Source organism: Oryzias latipes, chromosome 2, assembly GCF_053564925.1.
Source record: "Oryzias latipes strain Hd-rR chromosome 2, Olatipes_Hd-rR_3.1".
NCBI lineage: Eukaryota > Metazoa > Chordata > Actinopteri > Beloniformes > Adrianichthyidae > Oryzias > Oryzias latipes.
In genome coordinates, this window is record NC_136238.1 from 1,627,501 (window position 1) to 1,655,421 (window position 27,921).

Here is a 27,921-nt window from a genome sequence, read left to right on the forward strand (position 1 = left end):
TACCAGCAGAAAGCAGAAGTGCATCATGGTCACCTGCAGGAAAAGTTCATAACAATGCATGTACGTTCCATTTAAATAGATAATCATAAATGCTTTCCTAAACAAAAAATAACATAGTTCAGCAGCTGAATCACAGTTGGCAGAGTGAAGGATCCACCCCTGACAGACATTTTGATCCCCTTTTTTAAGAGCTCAAACCCCAACCCTGAAGATTCCACCTTAAAACTATTTCCCTGTCCTCCATCAGAGTCTGATGAGGGACTATCAGGAAACATCACAGGGTCTCCAAGATCCCCACAGTTTAACCTGAGCCCCGGACATGCTGGACTAATCCTTCAGAATCTAGAGATGACATGAGAGCAACATTTATGGATTTGACGTTTGTGCATTTACACAAAAAAGGATTCATGGTTTTAGTACTTAGTACTTTCAGATATTACTCTCATTAACATTTGATCTTTTGTAACACTGTAGATTTTTACCATCACTACTTAACCCTTGTGCTATCTTAGATGACCCCCCCCCTTCCATTGAGGTGTTCTTCCTACCATGACAAAGGTGGATAAAGGTGGAAAGATTTCATGTAATCCATAGACACCAGTGAAGATCACAAATCATTGAAGAAAAAAGGTTCAGAGCTCTGTCTAGTGGGTCTAGATGACCCAACTCCCAATGGTAAAGTGCCTAGGATAGAACAAGGGTTAATAAACCATAACTTAATTCCTTTGCTTCCTCACAGTGTAATGAATAAACTGAAGGTTAAAAATGTACCTTAGTGTCAGCGTTTCATCCGTGCAGTGGAGCGTTCAGAAATCAGCAGAGAAAGCAGAAACGTAGAGCCTAAGAGATCCGAGGAATTACTGTAATCCTCTTTGTGGCTCTCAGAGCTTCATCTGTGGAGGTGATTCTTTCACCGTCTGACGCAGCAGCAGAGTTTATCTATAGCTGTGCAGGTCACTGTGCTCCACGCACCAAAACATTTACTTCTATTGGCTTCAGGGAAAAAAAGCTGTTTGTTAGAGCTTTGTTGTTGAAAAAAACTCTGAAATGTCCTTTTCACAAATCAGAAGCATCCATCCATCTGTCCACCCATCTATCTATTAATAATAATAATAACAATAATAATGAATTTTATTTATATGGAGCCTTTCTAGACACCCAAGGTCGCCTTACAGATAGAAAACAATCAAAAGCATTCAAAAACAAAAAATACAATAAAAAGAAAGACACTTTAGTTAAAAACAAACAAAAAAATGGAATCATAAAATGAATTAGGGGGGGTATGCTTGTCTGAAGAGGTGGGTTTTCAGATTTTTAGCAAACTGCGGGAGTGAGTTCATGTTCCGCAGACCTGAGGGAAGTGAGTTCCAGAGCGGGGGGGTAGAGCGGCTGAATGCTCTGCCCCCCATAGTGACCAACCGAACGGTGGGTGTAACAAGCTGGCGTGAGGAGGCGGACCTAAGGGAGCGGGTGGGAATGGCAACATGGATAAGGTCAGACAGATATGGAGGGGCGAGATTATGGAGGGCTTTGAAGGTCTTCTTCCACTTTCGGCTTCTCCCATCAGGGGTCGCCACAGCGAACGAGTCGCATGGTAAATTTGGCAATGTTTTACGCCGGATGCCCTTCCTGACGCAACCTTCTCAAACCGGGCTTGGAACCGGCAGAGGTAGAGAAGGGAACAGGGAGCAGCCCGGAGTCGAACCCGGGTTTCACGGACGGAAGGCGTCGCAAACCAGCACGAGCTAAACTGGCTCCCTTGAAGGTCAAGATAAGGATTTTATAATTAATCCAGAGAGACACTGGTAGCCAGTGAAGCTTTTGTAGAACAGGTGTGATATGCATAGTGGAGGGGGTTTGTGTTCTGATCCGGGTAGCAGAGTTTTGGAGCAGTTGTAGTTTGTGAATAGCTTTGTAAGGGAGTTCAGATAAAAGGGAGTTGCAGTCGTCCAGACGAGAGGTGATGAGACTGTGGACTAGAATGGCTGTGGAGTGAGGACTGAGTGTCACGGTGCCCCCGGCCGGGCCCTCTTCATCAAGTCCACCTGCTGACAACGGCTGCGCCTCATCAGCCTCATCAGGACCCAGGCTCTTAAGGAGAACCAGGACCTGTACTCGACGCTAGTTCGTTGTACTCCACGGTGCTTCACTGGCCACCTCATGTGTTGTCTCGCTCTAGTTCTCGCTTCCTTCACTAACCCTTGCTTTGACTACTGCCCAGGATTCTGCCCTCATCTGGAACTCTAAGGCCGCACTCACCTCTCGCTGCTTCCTGTCTCGGCGTCCCTCTGGCTTCCTTTGGACCACGGTGTTCGCCCTCAAGAACCTCCAACCATCTCCTACGTATTCTGCCCTGCAAATTCTGTTTCCAGAATTAAATCTATTTATACTTACCATTCTGTCTGCCGAGTATCCTTCCGGGTTCCAGCATCTGGGTCTGCCACACCCTGCTAGCCATGACACTGAGAGAGGGGCGGAGACGGCGGATGTTTCGGAGGGGGAAATAGGCCGTCCGGGTGATGCTATTGATGTGGGCAGTAAAGGAGAGAGTGCTGTCAAGGATGACACCCAGACTCTTAACTTGTGGGGAGGGAAGGATGGAGCAGTTATCGAAGGAAATGGAGAAGTTAGGGAGTTTATTCAGGGTGTTCTTACGATGAGAAGTTCAGTTTTGTTGCTATTTAATTTAAGGAAATTTGCAGTGAACCAGGACTTGCCTTCAAGAAGGCATTTGGAAAGGGAGGTAGGTGGAAGAGTGGAGTCAGGCTTGGAGGAGAGGTAGAGCTGGGTATCATCTGCATAACAGTGAAAGTGGATGTTGTGTTTACGGAAAATATAACCAAGGGGAAGAAGGTAAATGATGAATAGCAGGGGCCCTAGGAGAGAGCCTTGGGGCACTCCTGTGGAAATTGGAACTGTGGGAGAGGTGAATGACTTTAATTGTATGAATTGCGTGCGGCCTGAAAGATAGGACTGGAACCAGCTGAGGGGTAAGTCAGTGATGCCAATGGTTGAAAGTCTTTCCAGAGGGACGGGGTGTGAGATTGTATCAAATGCAGCAGTCAGATCGAGTAGAAGGAGGATGGAGGCTAAACCAGAGTCAGCGGCGAGTAGAAGGTTGTCAGTGATTTTAAGGAGGGCTGTTTCTGTACTGTGAAATTGACTGAAGCCAGACTGGAGTTGTTCATATAAATTATTGGAAGAGAGGTGAGTGTGGAGTTGAGAGGCGACAGTTTTTTCAAGGATTTTTGCAATAAGTGGAACATATGTGAATCAGGTAAAGTAAACGCAACCACGGTGAGTATTTATTTATGCACGGAACGGGCGCGCGCGCATACTAGCGCGCATAAGAGCATGCACACGCGATCCAGCACATACACGTTGATAAACTGCAAAAACCACACTTAGGCTCACACAGGACGAATGCAACATGCAGCTCACAGCCAAGACACGTTCACCCACAACGCATAGCGCTTGTCAGTGTAGCAGGAACGCACAGCGTGCACGCGCACATGGACGGGCACACGCACTATTTAGGCTTGCACTCTCCCGGTTAGAACAGCTATGAACAGTCTTAACATCGTTAGCTGGAATGTGCATGGACTTGGCTCTGGGCCAAAGAGATTGAAAGTGTTAAATCACCTGGATGATCTTAAAGCAGATATAGCTCTACTGCAGGAGACCCATTTATCTTTATCAGCTGGTCATCTCCTGTGCTGTTCCCAGTATCCAGCTATGTATTCTGCCAGTTTCAATTCCAAACAAAGAGGGGTTGCAGTTTTGATTAATACAAATGTTACATTTACTCATAAGGATACAGTTACTGACCCAGAAGGCAGATTTGTAATCATTAATATATCCATTCAGAATAAGGACTTTTGTATAGCAAGCATATATGGTCCTAATGTTGACGACTCTTCCTTCTTTCACAGATTCTTCACCTCACTCTCAGTTCACTCTGACTCCACAATCATTAGAGGAGGAGACTTCAACCTTGTTTTGGACCCTGAACTTGACAGACTCAGCACAGCAGCAAATCAGCGTACATGGCGGTCTGCAAGTATTCTAAAGCAGTACATGAATGATCTGGGTCTCTGCGACGCGTGGCGCTCATGTCATCCAAGCACTAAGGGGTTCACCTTTTTTTCTCCAGTTCATCATTCACACTCCCGTTTAGATTATTTATTAGTCAGTAACTCCCTTTTGAAAGAAATTAAAAGTTCCAACATTCATCCAATTATTATCAGTGACCATGCACCAGTTTCTGTTACTATTTCAAGGGAAGTACCCACACCCTCAGGTTCAACCTGGAGGTTTAATACGTCTCTGTTAAAAGACCAGGAATTTATTGAATTCTTTAAAAAACAGTGGGCAACCTTCTTAGAATTCAACAATACTTCTGAAATATCACCAAGTGTTCTTTGGGAAACAGCAAAAGCAGTCATGAGAGGGAAAATCATCTCTTATTCAACGCATAAAAAACGCAAAGAGAAAGCAGATTTATTAGAATTAGAAAATAAAATCAAAACCCTGGAGACTGCTTATGCTGCTTCTGCACAGGAACACATACTGGGCGACCTGAAAAATTTAAAACTGCAGTTAAATGACATCATCAATAAACAAACACAATTCCAGATACAAAGGCTTCGACTGGAAAGATATGAAAACTCAAATAAATCTGGCAAATTTCTGGCTAATCAGCTTAAATTTAATAAAGAAAAATCAACAATCACTTCTATTATGGACCAAACAGGGAATGTCACCCATGACGCGGTAAAAATTAATAATGCGTTTAAAGACTTTTATCAAAACTTATACACTCAACAGATCAATCCATCAGAACAAAGCATCAACTCATTTCTCAACAATGTAAACCTGCCCAGGTTAAACGAAGATCAAATCACAAATTTAGACTCTCCGCTCTCGTTGTCTGAGCTTCATGAAGCTCTGTTACTTATGCCCAATGGTAAAGCACCAGGGCCTGACGGCTTTCCTGCAGAGTTTTATAAGGAATTCTGGGAACAACTGGCACCAACGTTTTATAAAACGGTAAAATTTATCAATGAAAGCCAATCTCTACCACCTAACATGAACTCTGCCAACATTATCCTTCTTTTTTTTTTTTTTTTTTTTTATAACTTTATTTATTGAACATTTTCTGTATTAAACAGACATACAGAGTGTAAAATGAAATGTAAAAAAGGCAATGTGTAAAAATAAACACTCACATGTCAACCCGTCCCACCCACCCCCGTCAACAACCCCCAGAGGCCAAGTCAGACACAAAAAAAAAATAATAAATAAATAAAATAAATAACTAAAAAATAAAAAAGTAAATAAATAAAAAACACAAACCACTTGGGCTTTTTTTTTTTTTTTTTTTTTTTTAAAATAAGAAATACGTCCAGAAAAAAAAAAAAAAAAAAAAAAAAAGGTAATTAAATACGTAGTAATAAGTGAGAAAACCAGGGTAACAGCAGTGGCTTTTTGTTGCACTGGTGCTCAGTCAGCCTCCAGATTGTGAGGAAATGTCAACAATATGTTTCCACATATTGTAGGAAAGGGTTCCAGGTCTCATGAAACACCCTGAGTGAGCCATGAAGTGAGTACCTAAGCCTCTCAAGTTTGAGATTGTAAAGCACCTCGCGGACCCAGCGGACATGCGAAGGGGGACGGGGGAGCTTCCAGTTCAGCAGGACCAGCCTGCGTGCTAATAGGGTGGTAAATGCAACGGCCCGCTTTAGTGCACTCGGCGTGTCTGAAGTTGGGGGGAGACCAAATATTGCCGACATGGGATTTGGTGTGACGGTGTATCTGTAAGCCCTCGTTAGTGTATCAAATACATCTGTCCAAAGAGCTGCGATCACTGGGCATGACCAAAACATATGGGCATGATTGGCAGGAGAGAGATGGCATCTGCTGCAGGCATCACTAATAGAAGGATAGATTTTGGCCAGTCTGGCATTGGTGTAATGGACCCTGTAAACAATCTTACATTGAATCAATCTATGGCGGGCGCAAATAGAGGACAAATGGACAAGAGACAATGCCGACCTCCATTGTTGTTCCGTAATGTTAAGGTTCAGACTGTCTTCCCACGCAGTTTTGACAGTATCGGACGGCTTTGAGGATGCTGTCCAAATTGACTTGTAAACGCTTGAAATGCATCCATTAACAAAAGGGTCTTTGGAGAGAAGAACATCTAGTAGAGTTTCTGGTGGGCGATTTGGAAAATGAGGAAACAGTTTTTTAACATAGTCCCTGATCTGGAAGAAACGGAAGAGATGCTGATTCGGGAGGGCATATTTCTTTGACAATTGTTCAAATGAGGAAAATACATTGTTAGTGTATAAGTCAGAGATTGATTTAATCCCATTCCTGTGCCATAGTTTGAATGACAGATCTGTTTTGGACGGATCGAATCTGCAGTTTTTGTAGACTGATGTGAGGACTGTGGAATTTATAAGGCCGAAATGTTTCCTGAATTGACTCCAGATTTTCAAAGAAGTGGACACCACTGGGCAGGTATGGACACTGGGAAGGGGAAGCTGTGCACACAGTATTGAGCGCAGACAAAATTCTGAAGATTTCCCTTCCAGCTGAGTCCAGCTTGAAATGGCCTCATTGTCATCGTTCATCCAGAAAAGAAGTTTCTGGATGTTTGCTGCCCAATAATAAAATCTTAGGACTGGCAGGGCCAGTCCTCCCTCATCCTTCGGGGCTTGTAAGACTGATTTTCGCAAACGAGTCGGCCTGCCCGACCATAAAAATGATGAAACGGTCCTGTCTAGCTTGTCAAAAAATGATTTGCCTAGGAAGATTGGAAGATGTTGGAATAGGTAAAGAAACCTGGGAAGGACGGCCATTTTGACCAGACTAACCCGACCTGCAAGCGAGATCGGCAGAGCTGACCAACGTAAAAAATCCCTCTCTGTCCTGTCAATCAGGGGGGTAAAGTTTGTATGGTAGAGCCCAGACAATAATGGGGTGACCTGGATGCCTAGATATCTGAACCCACCAGGTGACCACCGAAACGGAAAAGTAGAGGAAGGGATCATTCGGGCTAGGTCATTGATGGGCAAAAGTTCGCTCTTCTGATAATTAAGTTTGTAGCCAGATATATTGCTATACTCTTGTAGGATATTAAGGATGATGGGAACGGAGGTGATAGGGTCTGAAACGTAAAGCAAAAGATCATCCGCATATAGCGAGACCTTATGAACTGTGCCTAGACGCTTGATGCCAATAAAGGCTGCTTCTGAGCGTAACCAGATGGCCAATGGTTCAATAGCCAGAAGAAACAACAAAGGAGAAAGAGGACAGCCCTGCCTTGTGCCACGATGTAAAGAAAAGGAAGGAGAAAACGTATTGTTAGTGCGAACTGAAGCTTTGGGGGAAGAGTAAAGCAGTTTAACCCAGTCGACAAACCCTCCCCCCAGTCCAAATCGGGATAGAATGTTAAATAGAAAGCTCCACTCGACCCGATCGAAGGCTTTTTCTGCGTCAAGAGAGAGAATGACCTCAGGCATTACAGAGCAAGGCGAAGAAATTATGTTAAAAAGGCGTCTAGTATTACACGACGATAATCTGCCCGGCATGAAACCTGTCTGGTCCAAATTTATGATGGTAGACAAAACGCATTGTAGACGGGAAGCCAGAATTTTAGACAGAATTTTAAAGTCAACATTGAGAAGGGAAATGGGTCTGTAACTGCTGCAAAGTAGAGGGTCTTTGTCTTTCTTAAGGAGAAGAGATATTGTGGCTTCTGAGAGAGTGTTTGGAAGGCAGCCGGAGAGAAAGGCTTCATTATACATATCTTTTAAGAAGGGGCTAAGCACGGAGGAAAAGGTTTTGTAGTATTCAGTGGTAAAACCGTCAGGGCCAGGTGCCTTACCACTTTGGAGTGATTTGATGGCCTCAGAGACTTCTGCCGTAGTGATGGGTTTACCTAAAATTTCAGCATCCTCATCAGTGACACGTGGAAAAGTAATTTTATCAAGCGCAAGATCTGGAGAGTGTGGACACTCAGATGTATAAAGAGTCGAGTAGAACTTCGCAAATGTCTCGTTTACACTAACTGGGTCTGTGATCGTCACACCCGCTGTTGATAATATTGCTGGAATAAGCCTAGAAGATGCCTCAGCCCTTGCCTGGTATGAAAGAAGCTTCCCCGCCTTGTCACCCGATTCATAGAAACGTTGTCTGGATTTAAGCAGCAGCGTTCTGACCTCCGTGGTAGAGATAAGATCAAGCTCTGTCTGTAGTGCGAGTCGTTTCTTATACAAGTCTGGATCAAAACTAGCAGCTAATAATTGGTCTGTGTCCTTGATGTCGTTCAGAAGTAAATTTGTACGAGCAGACTCCACTTTCCTCTTATTAGAAATAAAAGAAATCAGTTGACCTTTAATGTACGCCTTTGAGGCCTCCCAGAGATTGCTTCTATTTGTTTCTGGCAGGTCATTAAATTCAAAAAATAGAGTTAGTTGTGATTGTATAAACTCTTTATAGGATTCCTCAGCTAGGAGGACGGCATTGAACCTCCACTGGTTCAACAGGCGAGGCCGGGAGAGTATGGCCAGATCAAGAGAAACCGGAGAATGGTCTGATATAGCTATACCGTGATAGTCGACAGAAACCAGATTAGACAGAAGTCGTACATCTAAAAGAAAAAAGTCAATACGAGAAAAGGTGCGATGAACATGAGAGAAGAATGAGAACGATTTTCCCCCCGGGAATTTATGCCTCCATGGGTCAGTAATACCGAACTGTTGAGAGAGAGTCGATAGCATTTTGGCTGCTCTAGTAGGGGGGGCAGAAGTGTTAGAAGATCGATCAAGCTGCGGATCCTGCACAAAATTAAAGTCACCACCCATAATTATATAGTGATTTTGGAGATCTGGAAAAGATGAAAAAAGTTTTTTAACAAAAGCACTGTCGTCCCAGTTAGGGCCGTAAACACAGATGAATAGAAAGGATGTTAGTTGAATCTTCCCAGAAACTATTACCTATCTGCCATTCGGGTCTAGCACTGACTTTTCTGCAATAAAAGGAAGATCCTTATGGAAAATTATGGCTGCACCACGGGCCCTGCAATTAAATGTGGAGTGAAAGACTTCCCCCACCCAATGTTTTTTAAGTCGCACAACTTCCTTATTGGGCATGTGAGTTTCCTGGAGAAAATAAATATCTCCTTTAAGGCGATTTAAGTGGGTCATTACTCGCCCCAGTTTTGTAGCATTCCCCAGCCCCTTCACATTCCACGAAATAAGTCTGAATCTGTTATTTATGTTTATAGAAGACATACCTCAAACAAGATCTTTAATTAAAGTGATGGGCGTGGACATGGTAGGTTGGAAGAGCACGGCTGGTCTCTGTAAGGAAATCTGAGTGAAACGAAGAAAAAAAAAAAAAAAAAAAAAAAAAGAAGAAGAAAGAAGAAAAAAAATAAAATAAAAAAATAAAAAATAATAATAATAATAAAATGAAATAATAAGCTTGGCCTGAACATCCCCATATATACATGAAAACAAGAAACAAGTGTCCATTGCACAACGGTGTCAACACCTAACCACGGGACTTCCCTCTTTCGTCCAAAGTCCTCCAAATCCCCAAGTTTAAAGGCACATTATAATTGCCCCAATAACAGAAGTCAAAATTACCCTTAGAAAAGTGTGAGTAAAATAATTATAGCTACTTCAAAAGAAAAAAGTAAATAAGCAATTAAAAATATTTATATATAAAATAAAATAAATAATACAATAAAAAATAATAACTAGCTTAGGTCCTGAGTTGGCAGTCATTTAAACAGTAGCAACAGCCTTCTTGACAGGTCACGTATTGTTACTAGTTGGATTCAGGAAGGGACCGGTCACCATCATCTCGGCAGCGACGAGAGACAAAATCGGCAGCATCTTTCACCGAGGGAAGATGTTTCCTGGAGCCATCCTCCATCACGACAAACAGCTTAGCTGGGTACCTCAGAGCAGGCTTGTGGCCCAGCTGGTAAAGCTTCCTCATAACATCACGATACTGGCCGCGCTGCTCCAAAACCTCCGGGCAGTAATCCTCCACGATATGGATCGGAGAGCCTTTGTAGGAGAGATTGCCCCGAAGTCTGCGAGCCGTCCGCACCACCAGCTCACGAGTCTGAAAGCGGTGAAAGCATATCACGACGTGCCGCGGCTTACCGGCGGGCCCTGGCTTAGCAGCTAGTGAGCGGTGTGCACGGTCTAATTCCGGAGGAGATGAGAGAACGTCAGCACCAAGCACTTCAAAAAGCAGCTGCGAAAAAAAAACTGTTGGTGTAGGCCCTTCAATATTTTCGGGTAATCCAAAGATCCGAATGTTGTTGCGGCGGCTCCGGCCTTCGAGATCAGTCAGCTTAGCCTTTAGTTTAGCGTTTTCAGCCGCAATGGCTGAAAGCGTGGTCTTCATCTCCGTCACGTCGATGCTAGTAGAGTCTGCAGACTGCTCCAAGTGGGCAATGCGTTCTGTATGGTCATCAACTGCGGCCTGAACAGTGCTCAGTCTGGCCTCGTACCTTGCGTATGTGTCCTTTATTTCAGCAAGAAGCTCGGACTTAGTTTCCGCTAGCTTAGCAGTCAGGACAGCAGTGAATGCGCTAATACCGGCCGCTTCCTCCTTCTCCTGTTCATCTCTTCTGGTTTTTTTGGACATGATTACTTAGGTGATCCGTTGAATTAGTTGTTGTAGGGCAAATTTTTAACTAATTAGTTAGGTGGCTTAGTAGAAGTCAATAAAGGTGGGGAGCTCGGACACACACGTCTACTCCATTCGACAACACCGGAAGTCCTCATTATCCTTCTTCTAAAACCAGACAAAGATCCCACTAGTCCTTCAAGCTATCGCCCCATTTCTTTAATTAATGCAGATGTAAAAATTATCTGCAAAGCACTAGCACAGAGAATAGAAAAAATCACTCCTCACATAATTCACTTTGACCAAACTGGATTCATCAAAGGCAGACACTCGGAGGACAATGTCCGCAGACTCGTTAACATAATAGACTTTGCCACCATCAAAAACCAGGAAATGACTATACTATCACTGGATGCTGAAAAAGCCTTTGATAGAGTAAATTGGAAGTTCCTCATTGCTGCCCTCCATAAGTTTGGGTTTGGAGAATCATTCATCAATTGGATCAAAATATTATATCACAACCTAATGCATCAGTTAGAACTAATAAACAGACTTCAAACAGGTTTTTTCTTGGAAGAGGAACCAGACAGGGTTGCCCACTCTCTCCTTCTCTTTTTGCTATATTCATTGAGCCTTTAGCTGCAGCAATAAGAGAATGAGAGCATTATAGGAATAAAAACCAAACACAGCCATCATAAAATTAGTCTTTATGCGGATGACATATTACTGTTTTTAAGGAATTTACATTCTGTAAATGAAACAGTAATGATCATGAATGAATTCTCCTCCATATCAGACTATTCCATTAATTGGAATAAGTCTGTTTTATTACCACTCAACAGGAATATGGAACAAAGACTCACAATTCCAGTTAAATCAGGAAATATCAAATATCTAGGTATCAATTTTTCCCCCAAACTATCAGAACCGGTGCAGCTAAACCACACCCCATTACTGAAAAGCATACAGGACGATCTAACACGCTGGACCAACCTGCCTCTGTCCCTTATGGGCAAGGTAGCCACGGTTAAAATGAAAATCTTACCCAAAGTTAATTATCTCTTCTCAATGATTCCCACACAACCGCCATTAAAATGGTTCAAAACATTAGACTCATCCATATCAAGCTTTCTATGGAACATAAACCTGCAAGAATTAGTCTAAAAACTTTAAAATCTGCAAAAAGCTGTGGAGGATTAGAATTACCTAACTTCCACAAATACTTTCTTGCAAATAGATTACAATATATCTTAAAATGGTTAAAAAATAATCCAGAAACTAACTCATGGTTAGACTTGGAACAGGCGTTATGTGGAAAGATCAACCTGTCACAGCTACCATTTATTAGCCAAATAGTTAAAAAACAGGATTGTTTCAAAAGTATTAATATAAATGCCACTTTAACAGCCTGGTGGGAATTTCTCAAAATATCAAAATCATCACTGCGCAAAAGCCCCCAGAATCAGGTGATATATTTGTCTGGATATCCTCAGAAATACCCCATATCTGGTGATATCTACGGTGGATACTCTCCGGACATGACTGTTTCTAAGTTCATGTCCTGAGCATATCAACTCCGAGTATGGGACACTTTTATTGTGATAAAATCTGGAGATGAGATTTTCTCCAGATATGAGATGCGTTACTAGTGATATCCAAGGTCAGGAAATTTCCAGATTCTATCCATGTCATATCTGTTGATATCTGATGTCCGTATACTAGTCATATCTGAAGTTAGGATTTGGAACATATGGCCAGCAGACATATCTGAAGAACAAATACTAGTGATGTAAGTCAGGATATTTCAAGATACCAGTCATCTCAAAAATATATAAGAAATAAAAGGTAACAGAAAACCGGTATTACTCAAAAATATTTTATTACAAAATAAATAAATAAAACCACAAACAAACATGCATCCTTTTTTTCTCTTCTGCCAGATAGCAGCTCTTGACTGGTGGTGGGTTTCCTTCAGTAAAGCCAGCTGAGTGTAATTTTGGCTCAATTCCACTCCTCCAGTTTTCATCCCAGGCTTTATGGCATTTCAGCATCACCCTGGTTAGCCTGGTGGAGCGCCACTTTGGCGAGGCTTGATAATAAGATGGTTTGTCCTCGTCACTTTCTACGTCGCTGACATAGTTTGCATTGGCTCCTTTTATATATGACAGATCCTCTTGATTGAGAATCTTCTAAGCAATTTTGACCCTCTTTTTGAAGAGCTGGGGACCAACAGGAAAGGAAGATATTTTAATTAGAGGAAAAAACATACACACACATAGGCAGTTCAACTGGACCATGCACGACCTGAGTAAATGAAACAAGGTCACAAATAGGACAACTCACCTGATCATGCTGACTGGTCCTCCTTTTGACCTCCTCCTTGCTTCTATCTCCATTCTCTCTCTTTGCACTTGAGACTGTCAATATCTCGAGTACAAGCTCCTAGTCGATGGAAATATGAAATGTACAGAAGATGAGGTCAACATATTGCAAACATGTTTCCAAAGTGGAATATTCAAAATGTGCCATGCAGACTGTCACAGTGGCTTATCTTAATTATCCATTGTCAATGCTATATCGTTATTGCAACTTAGTGTTTGGTCTTAAGACATGGAAACACAAAGGCTACGTTCACACTGCAGGGCTTAATGCTCAATTCCGATTTTTTGAAAAAATCAGATTTGTTTGCTAGACCGTTCACATTTCCAAGTAAATCCGAACTTTTGTGATCTCCAGTGTGACCGTGACACGACCCAAACGAGACCCGCATGCGCAGAAGCCAGAAGAATACTCAACGGTGAACGACGTCACTCGTTGTTTGAGGAGCAAACGTTAACATGGATGTCAACAACAGTGTTGTCAAAAGCGGAGCTCTTTTTGTAATATTACATTTATTTTCACGAAGGAGCAGCAAAATTACAATCTTCTCATTTTAAGAAGGCAATGGAGTCGGGATCGTCTGTACCCACTGTTGTGGAAGAGGAATGTGTTTGTGTTGGGGCCGCGCCCCCGCGTGTGTGTGTGTGTGTGTGCAAGCGCGTGCCGCGATAGAGAATAGGGGGGGGCAGTGTGGGCGCGCATTCATGTTGTGTGTTACGGAGGACGGATGACGGTAATAGAAGAAGGTTTCCCCCAGAATAAATGCTATGGACTCTTTATTAACCGGTTCTGGAGAATCTAAGGATCAGAACAGGGAGGAGGAGGAGGAGGATCGCCTCGGGTCCCCCGCGCTTCTGAGCAGGGTCGGAAAGGGGAGAAAGAAAAAAAAGTTATTGCGGGAAAGGTTCAACACCACACTCTGCCATTTATCTGGAAATTTTTTCAAAAACCGCCCAGCCCTGGAGTTTGGCCTGAAAAGAGCGATCAGCCCAAATATTAATCCAATCAGTGACCTCCCTTCCCTTCCACTGACTGATCTCAGCAGCATCGTCCGCCATGGTTGATGTTTACGTTCTCGTTCCCGCCTACTTCAACGCAAAATGATGACGTTTGTTGCGTGTCGATGACGTACAGTTCGGAATCAAGTCGCCTGGCCGGTCAGACGGCGGTCGCAATTGAAAAGAACGGCTACAATTCGGAATCAGGACGGCAAACCCACGGGGCCTGGGTCGCAATTGAAAAGATCGGATCTGTGTCATTCAGACTGTCATGAAAAGATCGGAATTGGGCCGCTTAGGGGCAAAAAATTCGGAATTGGGTCGTTTCAGCCTGCAGTGTGAACGTAGCCTAAATGAGCTGTCTATCACACCAATACAATTGCAATCCTATTCAAAAAATCTCTGAAAAGAAAGTAACACTGATTATTGACATTGAGTCTCTCACATTATCTCTAACTTATGGCGAGTTGTGTAAATCCAACTTCATGTGCTTACTTCTAACTTGGTGGAAACTCCAATTTGGTTCCACATCTTTCACTGCTGCCGTCATCTCCTCATTGTGCGGTGTTCTGAAGCTAAAAAAAAGACAATATTTTATAACTGACTGGAGTTCTTGTCAAGTTTCCTAAAACAGTAGTGAGAAAGAAACATACTTGTCATCTGCCCGGACCTTCCACTGGAGCTGCTCTCCGAGGTTCTGGTGTTTGTGATGGACAAGAATCTGAAAGAAAGAACAAGTCTGTGAGGATACAGTAACATTGCTGTTCTGGCCAATGTTCTAGAATACGGGCACCTGCCCAACACAAAACCCCCCAGCGGCCGAGTGGCAAACTCAAGAACGCATGTAGCTTATAACCCCAAAGGAAGATCCGCCAACGTTTTCCGACCACGGTCAGAAAGAGAAAAGTCATCGCAGGAAAGGTCCAACATAGGCTAAACATTAACAACCTTTTTTAAAGTGCAAAAAAAAAGTGAACACGTGTTTGTCTGTTTGGCTGCTTTAGTGAACCGTGCTGCTGCTTTTATTCGTCCGTCTTCATGTTACGCGACCGGAACGCCAACATGATAACCGTGTCAGCCATCAGTGAGGATCTTAACGGGGTGACGATGTTTCCTGCCGCGCTGAATTCACGCTCCCACGAGGAGCTCGTTGCGCATACAGACGTATATTTTCCTGCCACTTTTGACAGAAGTGCAGAGACATCGGGACGCCTGCGCTCCACCCTCGCCCCGCAGGCTCCTCGCCTCTCCTTTCCCTCCTCCGGCGCCCTTAGCGAGAGGGGAGCCGACGTTCGGACCCTGTGCAGCCGGTTCGGGCGCAGCTGCCGGTGGACCCCCGTGTCTCGGTGCTGCCCGCGCTACACAGGCCCCACGGCGGTGGGGGGCGACGTCTGCCGCTCCAGCGGGGGAATCGGGAGGAGTGACGCCGAAGAACCTAAAAGAAACCTCATTGACATAGTGCCCTGGGTCTCCAACATTTGTCCATAACCGCACGAGAATACACAATAATTAGCAAAGATGAATATGTTTATAGTTCAAATCACACACCATATGAGTCCTCTGTGTCTTCAAATAAATAAATAAATAATTTAAGTGTGGGTCTGCGGTGATGACGTCCCGCGCGTGATGAGGTTTTACAGTCTGACACCGAATCCCAGGAGAAGCTACTAGGCTGCGCGGATGATCCATGATCCATACGGATCACAGGCCCCGGTTCTGCACAGACGTGTGCCGCGGATCCCACCCCCCAAGCCCCCATCCCCTCCACGCACTTCATTTAATCTGTCCGGTCACGTCCTCTGCTGTTTACCGCGTTAATGTCGCTGCTCGACGTTTGTCCGTTAGGTGATGACATGATGTTTCTGGGTTACTTGAAGTTTTATACAAAAGCGAACTTTTTCAGCACAAAATATTTTTACACACTGAAGATACATACGGAAACTTCGAGGGGGGGTCGTATCCGGTGTTCTTGTATCTTCTTCTTGGTTTTCTCCACGTCGTCCAGCCTCTGTGATTATGTTTCAATCGCTTCAGATGAACTTTTCCTGGCAAAAGGGAAGGATGTGGTTTATTTTTGCTATTTAAAATAGCCCCGGAATTGGTTAAATATAACCCCGTAGCCTCCAAGCCCCGAATATAAACATGCCCATTTAGATCAAAAGTTTTACCTGAACTTATCGGCTCGGTCGGGTCACTGCCGCCAACTCCCGGATCCTCTGAGGTCTTATCGCTGTGAGGACGTGGTCGGCCTCGCTTACTAGAGGGTGTCCATGTCTCCTATGGTCAACTTTTCTTCTTCTTCTTCTTGTGATTTTATTGGCGGGAGGCACTAACGTGAAGGTGCATTACCGCCACCTACTGTGTTGGAGTGTGGGTCAGAGTGGGGATTACCTAACCAAATGTAACTTAAAAAAAAAAAAATAATAATAATAATAATAAACTAAATTCTCCTCAATAACCTAGTTCTTTTCAAAAAACCTATAATCGCACCATTGAAATTCTCCTCCCCTCCCAAAAGCTTCTTTAAAGTCATTTGCTCACCCTCTATCATCCGTACCCTACTTTCCAGTTGTCGTCTTTCCTCCCTATACAGTTCACACTGACATAGCACATGCTCCACCGACTCTTCCCCTCTCCCGCACTCACACAAACCAGTTGGATGTTTCCCTATCAAATGCAATGTATTATTTAAACCAGTGTGTCCCATCCTCAACCGTGATATTATGCAGCTATCTCTGGTGTTTACTCTGACATTCATACCTCTCCCTACTCTGTCCTGAATACTAAATAGATGTCTTCCTTTCCTCTCCCTTTCCCATTGTGTCTGCCATTCTTCCATAATACGCCTCCTAACAATTGCCCTAAATTCTGTCCTATCTAATGGAATTTCCATCTCTATTCCCCGTTTCAATGCCCTTTTTGCCAGGAAGTCAGCCATTTCATTTCCCTCCACCCCCCTATGTGCTGGTACCCACATGAATCTGATGTTTATTTTCAAGTTTGCCAACCTGATCAAACTCTCATAAATTTCATATAAAATATCTGATCTGCTCTCAGAATTGTATGACTTCAGAGACATCAAAGCTGACAATGAATCTGAACAAATTATACCATCCCCAATTCTGTTCTGTTCTAGCCAGTGTAAACTATATGATATTGCCAACATTTCAACTGTAAAAACTGAAAGATCCTTTGACGTCTTAACTCCAACAGATTTGTCCAATGTAGGGATACAGAAAGAAAAACCAGTTCGCATTGTTGCTGGGTCTTTAGATCCATCTGTATATATGGGTATAAATGAAGCGTGGGCTGTGTCTAATCTGTCTGCTGTTAACTCATCCCAGTTTCCCTTCCCTTTTCTATCCTCCATTGTTCTATGGAGATACAAATCCACTTGCGCAGTTGGAAAAATCCAGAAAGGAGTGGTCGGGTACAAAAACGTCTTAACTAGGGTTTTGCCATGAATATTTGCTTTTCTCGCTAACCTAGCTAATTTCCAAGCAGCACTTTCATTTGTCCCATTATCACTTTCCCAACAAGGATCAATAGCCCTCCTAACCATGTTCTCTACATCTACACAACCCTGTATTTTCACCCAATAGTTAAGCATCAGCTGTTTAATTCTTAGTTTCAATGGTAGCTCCCCCATTTCAACTTGTAATGACACAGCAGGAGTTGACCTCATAGCCCCAGTGCATATTTTCAAAGCCTGATTTTGGATGACTTCTATTTTATGTAATAATGTTTTGCACGCTGTATTGTAAACAATAATTCCATACTCTGTGACTGACCTAATCATTGTAATATATATTTGTTTTAAAGCCTGTGCACTAGCTCCCCACCCAGTACCTTTCAAGCATCTCATTATATTTATGACTTTCTTACATCTCCCTACTATACTATCAATGTTCTCTCTCCATTTCAATTTTGTATCCAATATAACACCCAGGTACCTAAAACTATGTACTTGCTCAATTGCTTCTCCATATAACCTTAAGTTCAAAACAGTTCCACGTTTCCTAGTAAAAACCATGCATTTTGTTTTAGTTACTGAAAATTTGAATCCCCAGTCATAAGACCAGTTTTCCACCTCCGTAATCGCGTCTTGTATTTTTCTCTCCACATAATGAATATTTCTTCCCCTCTTCCACAAGGCTCCATCATCTGCAAATAGTGCTTTCCCAAATTCACATCCAATTGAATTAAATATATCATTAATCATAATTGAAAACAACACAGGGCTAATCACACTACCTTGTGGGGTTCCATTATCCACTACGTACCTATTAGAAAAGGACTTTCCTATCCTAACTTGAACATATCTATCAAACAAAAACCCCTTAATCCAATTATAGATTCTTCCATTAAGTCCTAACGTACCTAATTTTATCAATAAACCCTCTTTCCAGACCATATCATAAGCCTTTTCAATATCAAAGAATACCGCCACCAAATATTCTTTATTTACTTGGGCTTTCCTAACGTCTGCTTCTAGACAGATTACAGGATCCATTGTCCCTCGACCTTTCCTAAAGCCATTCTGATATGGGGACAGCAAATTTTTACTTTCCAGGTAATACTGCAATCTCTCATTTATCATTCTTTCCATCACTTTACCAACATGTGATGTGAGTGCTATAGGCCTGTAATTTTCTGGGCTGCTCGGATCTTTCCCAGGTTTTAATATGGGAATAACCACCGCCTCTTTCCAATTGGTCGGCAATTTACCTTCACTCCAGACCCTATTATACATGTCCAATAATTTCAATTTCATTTTCCTACCTAAATGTTTTAACATAACATAACTTATACCATCCCTACCGGGTGATGTAATTTTAGATTTATGTAGTGCTAAATCCAATTCAAAGCAGGTAAACGGAGCATCCATGGTTGTCAAATAAGTGTTATCATCAAAGTCCTTGTAGTGCCGTTCCCTAATTTCATCTCTCCTCCCTTTCCTATACCCTGACAAATTCTCATTACTTTGACTTCTCACAAAAGTTTTAGCCAACATTTCTGCTTTATCCGTATCCGATATCGCCAGGTCATCACCTATTTTCAATACTGGATATTGTAACTCCCTCCTTATACCCTTCATTTTTCTAATCATTCCCCAAACCGTATTAACTGGAGTTGTTCGACCAATTTTATCACAAAAAGCCCTCCAGTACTCCCTTTTCTCCTTTTTAATAATCCTTCTTGCCTGTGAACAAAGTCTCTTATAATTCAACAGATTTTCATATGTGTGTGTCCGTTTTAAGAGTTTCAAACCCTTATTCCTATTCTTAACTGCTATCTTGCAGTCTTCAGTCCACCATGGAACATTTTTCCTCGTCATAGTTGCTTTACTTCTCGGAATTGTTTTTTGCGCCGCTGAAATTATTAAATTTCGAATTTTCTTTTCCATTTCTTCAGCCGTACTCTCCATACTAATGTTTGAACATTCCTCATCACACATAAAAGTAAATTCACCCCATTTTGCTTTATGAAAAAGCCATCTTCCTTCCTTTCCATTACTTGGTGGTTCTCTATCACCACCAACCCTAGAGAACACAGGATAATGGTCACTCCCCATTGTGCTGTTGTGTACATTCCACTCACTACCCCCTGCCAAAACGTTTGAAACAAAAGTAAGATCTAGTGCTGACATATTCCCTGTTCGAACATCAGTTCTTGTTCCTCTCCCATCATTGAGACACACCAAGTGTAATTCATCCATCAAATCCTCCAATACCTCACCATTAACATCTGTCACCTTCCCCCCCCACAATGTGCTATGTGCATTAAAATCCCCACAAACAATGACATGCCCATTGTCTAGATGAATAATTGATTTAAGAAGACTGAGATCTAACTTTTTGCATGGATTATAGTAATTAACAACGTTTATTCTCCCCAGACCAATATAAATTTCAATGCCAATAAATTCTTCTTGTGTCCCTATCTTAATCACCCTGTAATTGAAATTATTTTTTATAAATGTGGCACAACCACCCCCACCTCCCTCTGCTCTATCACACCGGATTCCCGTATATTGGGAAATTCTAAAATCTAAATTTGGCCTTAACCACGTCTCTTGAATACATATAATATCTGGTTTTTGATCCAGGTCATCTATACACTTTTTCAATTCCTGTCCATTTGCCAATAAGCTCCTTGCATTCCATTGAAGTATAAGAACCATTTACTATCCCACACTTCCCACCTCCTGACTAGACTGGGCACTAAGGTTATTCCGAACCTCTTCCCATGTCAACTCATTGATGTCCAAATGGTTCGCTGCTGCTTTTACAATGATTTGTATTCTTTCTGTTTTTGATTTAGTTTCCATCGTTGCATTTATAACTCCAGCTACAAACGTGACCAGTTTCTTCAAATCTATCAAAACTCTCCCCTCAACATTCCTGTCCTGTATACTGTTTGGCACTTCGTGTATGACTCCTGCCTGTCTATCAGAACTTTTACCAACCATTTTAACTGCATCTGCATATGAGATTCTATGTAGTACTCTGGTTTTTTGAATATGGACTTCTCTCCTCATAACCTCACAGCCTGCATATGCAGCACTATGGTCCCCCCCACAGTTACAACACTTTGGTTTCATCTTGTTTCCACAGGACTCATAGCCATGATCTTCTCCACACCTAGGACACCTCTGCTTGCCTTTACATACAGCAGCAGTGTGTCCAAATCTCTGGCAGTGAAAACATCTAACGGGTTTAGGAACATATTCCCTCACAGTATAAGACATGTATCCCAGGGACACTCTGTCCGGAAGGCTCCTTCCCATAAATTCCAACAATATTCCCTCAGATTCCCTCCTCACACCATCCCGAAAAACACTTAATCTCCTTGCTTCTCTTATTTCTGCCCCTCGTAGGTTAGCTTTAAATTCCGTAATAGACATTTCCACAGGTATGCCCCAAATCACTCCCCTCCGCCCCTGACCTCCCAATCCTACCTTGCTCATACTAACAATTTTATGTTTCCCCACTTCTCTCATTTTACAGGCCCTGTCCCTCTGCTCCTCACTTCTACAAACAATCAACAGGTTCCCATCTCTCAGGACTTTAGCAACTTTAATGTCCCCCACTTGATTCTTCAAGATAGTCGTCAATTTTATCGGGCTCAAAGTACTTAACCCTTGTCCTTCAGAAAATCTCAAAATGACTTTATAGCCATCCCTTCCTTCTTCATCACTGTCAGTTGACATCACTCGTCTTTGTTTTTTAGGATCAGCTCCATCAAAACTATTTCCTCTCTTTTCCCTTCCTGTTTCAATCCCAAAGCTCATCTCCATACTATCCTCACTTTCACATCCCCCGTCATCTCCCCACTCCTTCCCAGTCACAACACAGCTGTGCCTACCCGTCACCGCCTTAGCGTCCATCTTCGATTTAGCCATCAGCCCTCCTGCTCTTTTTCGGCGAAATGAACTTCCGCATATCCTCTGACGTTATGGTCAACTTTTATTCTTTTTTTTTCCGTCTTCATCTACGGACCTAACGCTCCGTGCCGCCATTGTTTTCAAACAGACTGCGTCATGGCGGCGCGGAGCGCTGTAACTCGACAGCTGATTGGTCACGTTGCAGAACGTGACCAATCAAATTTCACTTTACTGGAGCTCGGGTAAGACGCCATGGCCGTTCGTTCTCCTCGTGTTATTTTGCGGCTTCGAAACTACTGAAGACGTTTTGTTCCCGGCAGCATTTGGAGAAAGGGCTGGAGTGTGACCCAAAAATCTATGATAAATAAAATAAAAAATGAAAGAAGTTTCTTTTAAAATCATTCACAAAATTTACCCCACTAATCAATTCATGCTAAGATACATTCAAAAATTGATTTGTCCCTTTTGCAAAGAACATCCAAAAGCAATTAACCATCTTTTTTGGAATTGTACTGAAATTAGAATTTTTTTGGAAGAAGTGTTTACAATTTATCAGAAATCATATTCACCCCAACTCCACTCTGAAATTTGAATATTTAATATTTGGGTTTTATAATAAAACTTGGACTCAAATAAAAACTAATAATGTTATTATTATATTTGGCAAATTGTATATTCATAAATGCTCATTTTATTCATCTTCTATCCCCCCCCCCCCCCTCCGTGTTAATCAAACAAATTGAAATGTATCTCAGTTAAATCTCTGAAAGCCTTAAGAAAGCTGTATGTTTGTATGAAAGTTGTGGAAACCTGAATGTTTTTGTGTAAAATGCATGTAATATGTTTACTCTCCTGGCTGTACCTACATTTTGAACAATAAAGTTAAAAAAAATAAACTTTCTTCACCCACTCCCTGAAAACACTAAACAGAGCAGCAGTTATCATTGATTTCTTACCAAAAACAATCCTAAAGTTTTTTAAAAGGTTTCTTATGGTTTTTTTTATTTGTATAATATGAGATACTGTTTTACAAAACATCACAAAAGACTTTCCTGCCACTTGATACATGCTTAGGAAGAAATTGGCTGTTGAAAATGACAAAATTTGTTGTATGCCCGAAGTGCCATTGTATTAATTACCTTTGATGAAGCAATGAGGATATTACTGTATATCTTAATCAAACTTGGGTTGACTTGTCAATACTTTTCACACCTGTTTTTAAACATTTGTGGGAAAATATACGTGCAGAGCAAACTCAGCTTAACAGATCAGATGTGTAATTCAAATTTGTCATGAACAATATATGTCAGGAAAAAATACATGTGCTTTTGAAGTATCTTGTGCACATAAATTGCTAGGCAAGGCACTTATCAAACAAGCGATACATATAATATCCAGAGACAATACATGTCCTAATGCAGTATCGCCTTTGCACAAATCACAAAATACGGTGTAGGTACCATAACCTTTCAGCCTGGAACTTCCGTTCGGGGTCCTTTCGACTGAGTATAACGTCACACTACGGTAACCCCACTTGGACAAACTACGTAGCGTTGACATCTGCTTGGGCTCTACGTATTTTCATTTCACGTTACCTTTTGTAACCTAAAGGAGTTTTCCCCCATAAATTGTGTCTGACAATATTCTTTGTCATTTTTATAAAGACATGTTGTCACAATCCGCTCGTTACTCCAGTTTAAGTTCAGCCGTGGCTGAAATTTTTGTCAGCACGGCTAAATGTTGCCCTTCCGGGTCCGTTCTGTCAATAATAAAGCAATGGGTGCACGGATTAAAAAAACTATAAGAGAACATGAATTCAATAATAATCATAACAATAATAAAGGCACCTTTCGAATACTATATCGCAGCTCTGTTCGTTTACAACAGACGTCATAATATTTTCTTCTATGGTAGTATCGTAAATTGGTGAATGTGGAAAAGAGTAAGGTGATGAGGTGTACGAGGTTAAAGGGTGAACGTAGATTGAATGTGGCATTAAATGGGGAGTTGTTGGAGGAGGTAGAGTGTTTTCAGTATTTGGGGTCGTGTGTCTGTGTGGATGGTGGAATAGGGGGAGAGGTAGAGTTTAGAATGAATGAAGTACGAAAGATATGGGAGGGAAGGAAGAGAGTGTTTGAATGTAGGTCACTAGGAAAGGATGCAAAAAGGAGATTGTATGAGGGTGTGGTGGTGCCTGCAGCGTTATATGGGGCTGAAACATGGAGTCTAAAAGCGGCGGAAAAGAGGAAGCTGAATGTAGTTGAGATGAGATGTTTGAGGAGTATGTGTGGTGTGACGCGTATGGATCGTGTAAGAAATGAAGTTATCCGAGAGAGAACTGGTCTGATGCGAGAGTTGGCTCATAGAGCAGAGCAAAAGGCACTGGGATGGTTTGGGCATGTTGAAAGAATGGAAAGGGAGCGTTTGGAGAAAAAGGTACATGAATCTGATGTGAGTGGAGTGAGAATGAGAGGAAGACCGCGAATGGGATGGAGAGAGGGGGTAAGGAGAGCGCTGAATGCAAGAGGGATGACTGTGGTGCAGGGGAGAGAGGCTGCTCAGGACAGGGATGGGTGGAGAGAGTTTGTGTATGGATGAATGGAGGGGTGTGGTAGAGGTCTGGGGCCTCATTTATAACCGTTGCGTACGCACAAAAGAAGGCGTACGCCACTCTCTACGCAATAGTTGAGATTTATAAAAAGCAAACTTGAGGGGAAAATGTGCGGTCCTCCACGCTCTGACCCAGGCGTACGCACAAAAACGGGTGAAATGAGAAACGGCGACGCCGTCGGCAGATGGAAGAAACACGTGAAAGTGAAAATGACAATCCTGCCTCTCAGAAATAACATGAAGACTTCACAAAGCAAGTCTGACAATTAACAGCTACACAAACACCCGTTTGATCGATCAGCAGTGAAACAAACAAAAAAATCAAACGAAAATTACAACAGAAATTCAAATGAACACTTATTTGGAAAAAAGTGAAATATGTTCTGCAATATTGGCATGTTGTGCAATTCATCCTCATAAATAATATAGTTAACAGAACGAAATAATGTACAAAACTGATATTCTCGTTAGTGTGTCCATCTGGAGGAGCAGATATAGGTGCAGACAGACAGACAGATGGATAGATAGAGAGAGATGCATTAATTCTCCACTGGGGAAAGTTGTTTTCATAGTAAAACATTTCCTCATAAGCTACAGAATTATGGTATTCATGCATATGCCTTTAGTTTGTTTTATTTTTGATAAAACAATGTATGGCGTATGTCTCAACCATTCAGAAAGCAACAAGAAATTACATTTGCTGATCAATTTCCCATTTCCACGTGGATTATTACCGACATCTGTAGCTTGTCAGATGTAATTAAATGGAGGGAAATAAAATGCTCCATCACAATGCGTAATGACGCACAATGGCTGATCTGGAAGATTTTTAGAAGATGTGGCAAATGGAAGAATTCAGAGTGAACGCATCTTTAGACAGCAAGAAGACTTGTTCGCAAACGAGGACGAGTGGCTTATGAGCCGGTTCCGACTTCCTCTGCGGGCTTTTGGGGGGGTGTCACCCCGTGCATCTGGCGCGTCGGTGTCCCCCTGCGCCTCAGTCACCACTCCACTTAAAAGGGATTCCCCAATTATTGCCGCTTGTCTCTCATCAGGAGGGGTCAGCTCCGGTGTCCCCCCCCCCCCACACACACACACCCGTGTCTGCCACGGGTGTGTGTGTGTGGGGGGGGGGGGGGGGGGTACAGCGCTAGACGTTTTTTTGCTTTGACTTTGATGACCATTTCTTTTTTATTTCGGCCACGGTCCGAGGTTGTGAGGCTAGAGCATTTACGGCGTCTGCCACCGTTTGCCGCTCACGTGCCTTTTTGGCGTTAGTAATGCCCACACTGTGCCCTCCAAACAACACTTTCCTCCTCTTTTCCACCTCGCCAACGATAACTTCTACTTCACATTGAGTGAAGTTACGTTTTTTTGATTTTCTCTCTGTGTTTGCCATGGTTTACCAATCAATGAATATTCATTTGTGGGCGTTTCACGGACTATTTATGGGCAACTATGGGCGTGTGATGAGGCCGCAAAAGCTGCGCTGCATTTAGAATTGGTTGTGATTTATTAAGGGAAAGATCCATAGGATGTGCGTGCGCACGGTTTTATAACTCCGAATATTTCTGTGCGTACGCACGTCCTATGTTTCATCCGTACGCCACTTCTGACGCAAATCCTACGCAAAGTTTTATAAATGAGGCCCCTGGTCTTGGGATGAAGCGGCAAGGCGAAACCAGCCTTGGCTGAGGCCCTGCTGTGGAGGTGCCCACACTGGAGTGTGCAGCTGACCCTGGTGCAGTGTGGTGTGGCTTAGACCAGGCCTTAGACCAGTCTCTCACACACACACACACCAACGCACACACACACACACACACTGAAGGAGGAGGGTTTGGGGAAGAGAAGGAGGGAGTTAAAATTGTGTGCCCTGTCTAGGCTACCCCACCTTGGTGGGACACAGCCTTGGTAAATAGATAGATAGTATCGTAAATTGTCCAGTCCAATTACTGTCTGACACGTCATCAGACCAACACACAGCCAATCACATAATGTGACGTCAGCGCTAGTCGAAGGACCCCGAACGGAAGTTCCAGGCCGAATGGTTATGGTACCTACAGCGGCAATGGTAACTACGGAGGATATGCACCAGTAATGCCACAACACTTAGATAAGTATACACTACAGATACTACAGGATATTTACCTTCTTCAGTATCTTTACTCCAGATATTTCCAGATTTGACCTCAGGTCATATTTGGAACTTGGATATGGCCAAAATAAGACACAACCACTATCTTCTGCCCGGATATATTCAGATATGCTGCATGTCTGGATATGCATTAGAAATGGTCCAGATTCTTTAGATATTTAAGAAAGTATCCAAAACAGATATTAAGGATTCTGGCTCTTTTCGCGCAGTGCTCCATGCTTAGTTCTGGCTCTAGGGACTGATAAAAGACCGGATCCAGAAGAGCGGAGAGGTCTGGCTGGTACATACTGGGTCAGGAGGTCAGCCATGTATTTTGGTGCTAAACCATTCAAAGCATAATAAACCAGTAGCAGAACTTTAAAGTCTATCCTCTGACAGACAGGTAGCCAGTGCAAAGACCTCAGAACTGGACTAATGTGGTCCACTTTCCTGGTCCCTGTGAAAACCCGGGCAGCAGAGTTCTGAATAAGCTGCAATTTCCTGATGGATTTTTTTGGTAGTCCTGTAAACACACTGTTACAGTAATCAAGTCGACTAAAGATGAAAGCATGCACTAGTTTCTCCAGGTCCTGCTTAGACATCAGATCTTTAATCCTTGAGATAATTTAGAGATGATAATAGGCTGATTTTGTAACTGCCTTGATGTGTTTATCAAAATTTAGGTCTGTGTCTATCAATACACCCAAGTTTTTGGCCTGGTTGGTAGTTTTTAGTTGAATGGATTGAAGCTCTATAATGACGTCCAACCTTTTTTCTGTAGCCCCAAAGACAATAACATCAGTTTTGTTTTTATTTAGCTGAAGTAAATTATGGCACATCCAGTCATTAATTTCCTCAATGCATTTACCAAGAGCCTGTACAGGGCCTCGGTCGCCTGGGGCCTGTTTCAGAAAGGAGGTTCAACCAACTCTGAGGTTGAACTTGAACTCTGAGTTGGTCAATCGGGAGATTAACAACTCTGAGTTTTCTGTTTCAGAGAAGCTGATCCGAGTTAGATCAATCAACTCTGAGTGGACTGATTGGGAGGTGAGCGTGCGCACCGCGACTATAAGAAGACATTATCAATGGAGCGCAGATATCACGAGTCACCATGGCAACCGTGGAAAAAAAGAGGTCTGCATATTTTTCTCCAGCTGAACTTGACGTGCTGCTGCAGAGTTACAGTGAATATGAGCACATATTCCGGAAGAAAAGCAACACCGCTGCATCTGCAAAACAGAGACAGTTAGCGTGGAAAACATAGCTGCTCAAGTTAATGCGTAGGTTTGCTTTTAAATCATTGTTATAAAATATTGGCTGTAATAACTTTTTAAATAGCGTAAGGTGTGAAATAAAAAATGGTGATATTTAGGTGTACTTTTGAAGTGTTATTCCTGGTGTAAATGCATGAAATGCTGCATAGTGTACAGAACCAATCTGGGGGAAAATGCATTTAACGTCGGTAATGTTTAGAGGACTTTTTTGTTAACCTTCCCCTCTTGCAAACGTTGGTCAGTTTAATATTAATACATGCAATTGTGATTTTAAAAGTGAACTTTTGTCTACCGTTGAACCTTTCGCTGCGCGAAGACTTCTCCTTTCTTTTCTCTCGTCTTTCCGACCGACCGTGGTCAGAAGCGCAGGGGAGATTTCCTTCAGGGCCGAAGGGAATTCTCCTTCGGGGTTCACTTCCCGTCGGAAACCCTCAACCTCCAGAGCGGATTAAGAATGACTCCAAAACAGTTATTCTGGGA

The 27,921-nt window shown here is 42.6% G+C and overlaps 1 protein-coding gene and 1 long non-coding RNA gene across 5 annotated transcripts in view; both read right to left on the reverse strand.

Annotated features, from left to right (window-relative positions):
* The window catches only part of olgc3 (membrane guanylyl cyclase), a 138,411-nt gene that overhangs the window by 107,659 nt on the left and 2,831 nt on the right, over positions 1-27,921 (reverse strand). For 2 of the 4 annotated variants that reach the window (XM_078930220.1, XM_078930219.1), the window contains exon 3: positions 1-33. This exon is cut by the window's left edge and continues 211 nt beyond it. In XM_078930220.1, the coding sequence (XP_078786346.1) occupies positions 1-33 (33 nt within the window). 4 annotated transcript variants of the gene reach the window in all.
* On the reverse strand, positions 12,522-16,338 carry LOC105357328 (uncharacterized). Its single transcript, XR_002872130.2, has 6 exons — positions 16,205-16,338; positions 15,973-16,081; positions 14,690-14,757; positions 14,532-14,611; positions 13,003-13,101; positions 12,522-12,878 (listed from the first exon to the last, which is right to left on the reverse strand). It is a non-coding gene; the product is annotated as an uncharacterized LOC105357328 (long non-coding RNA).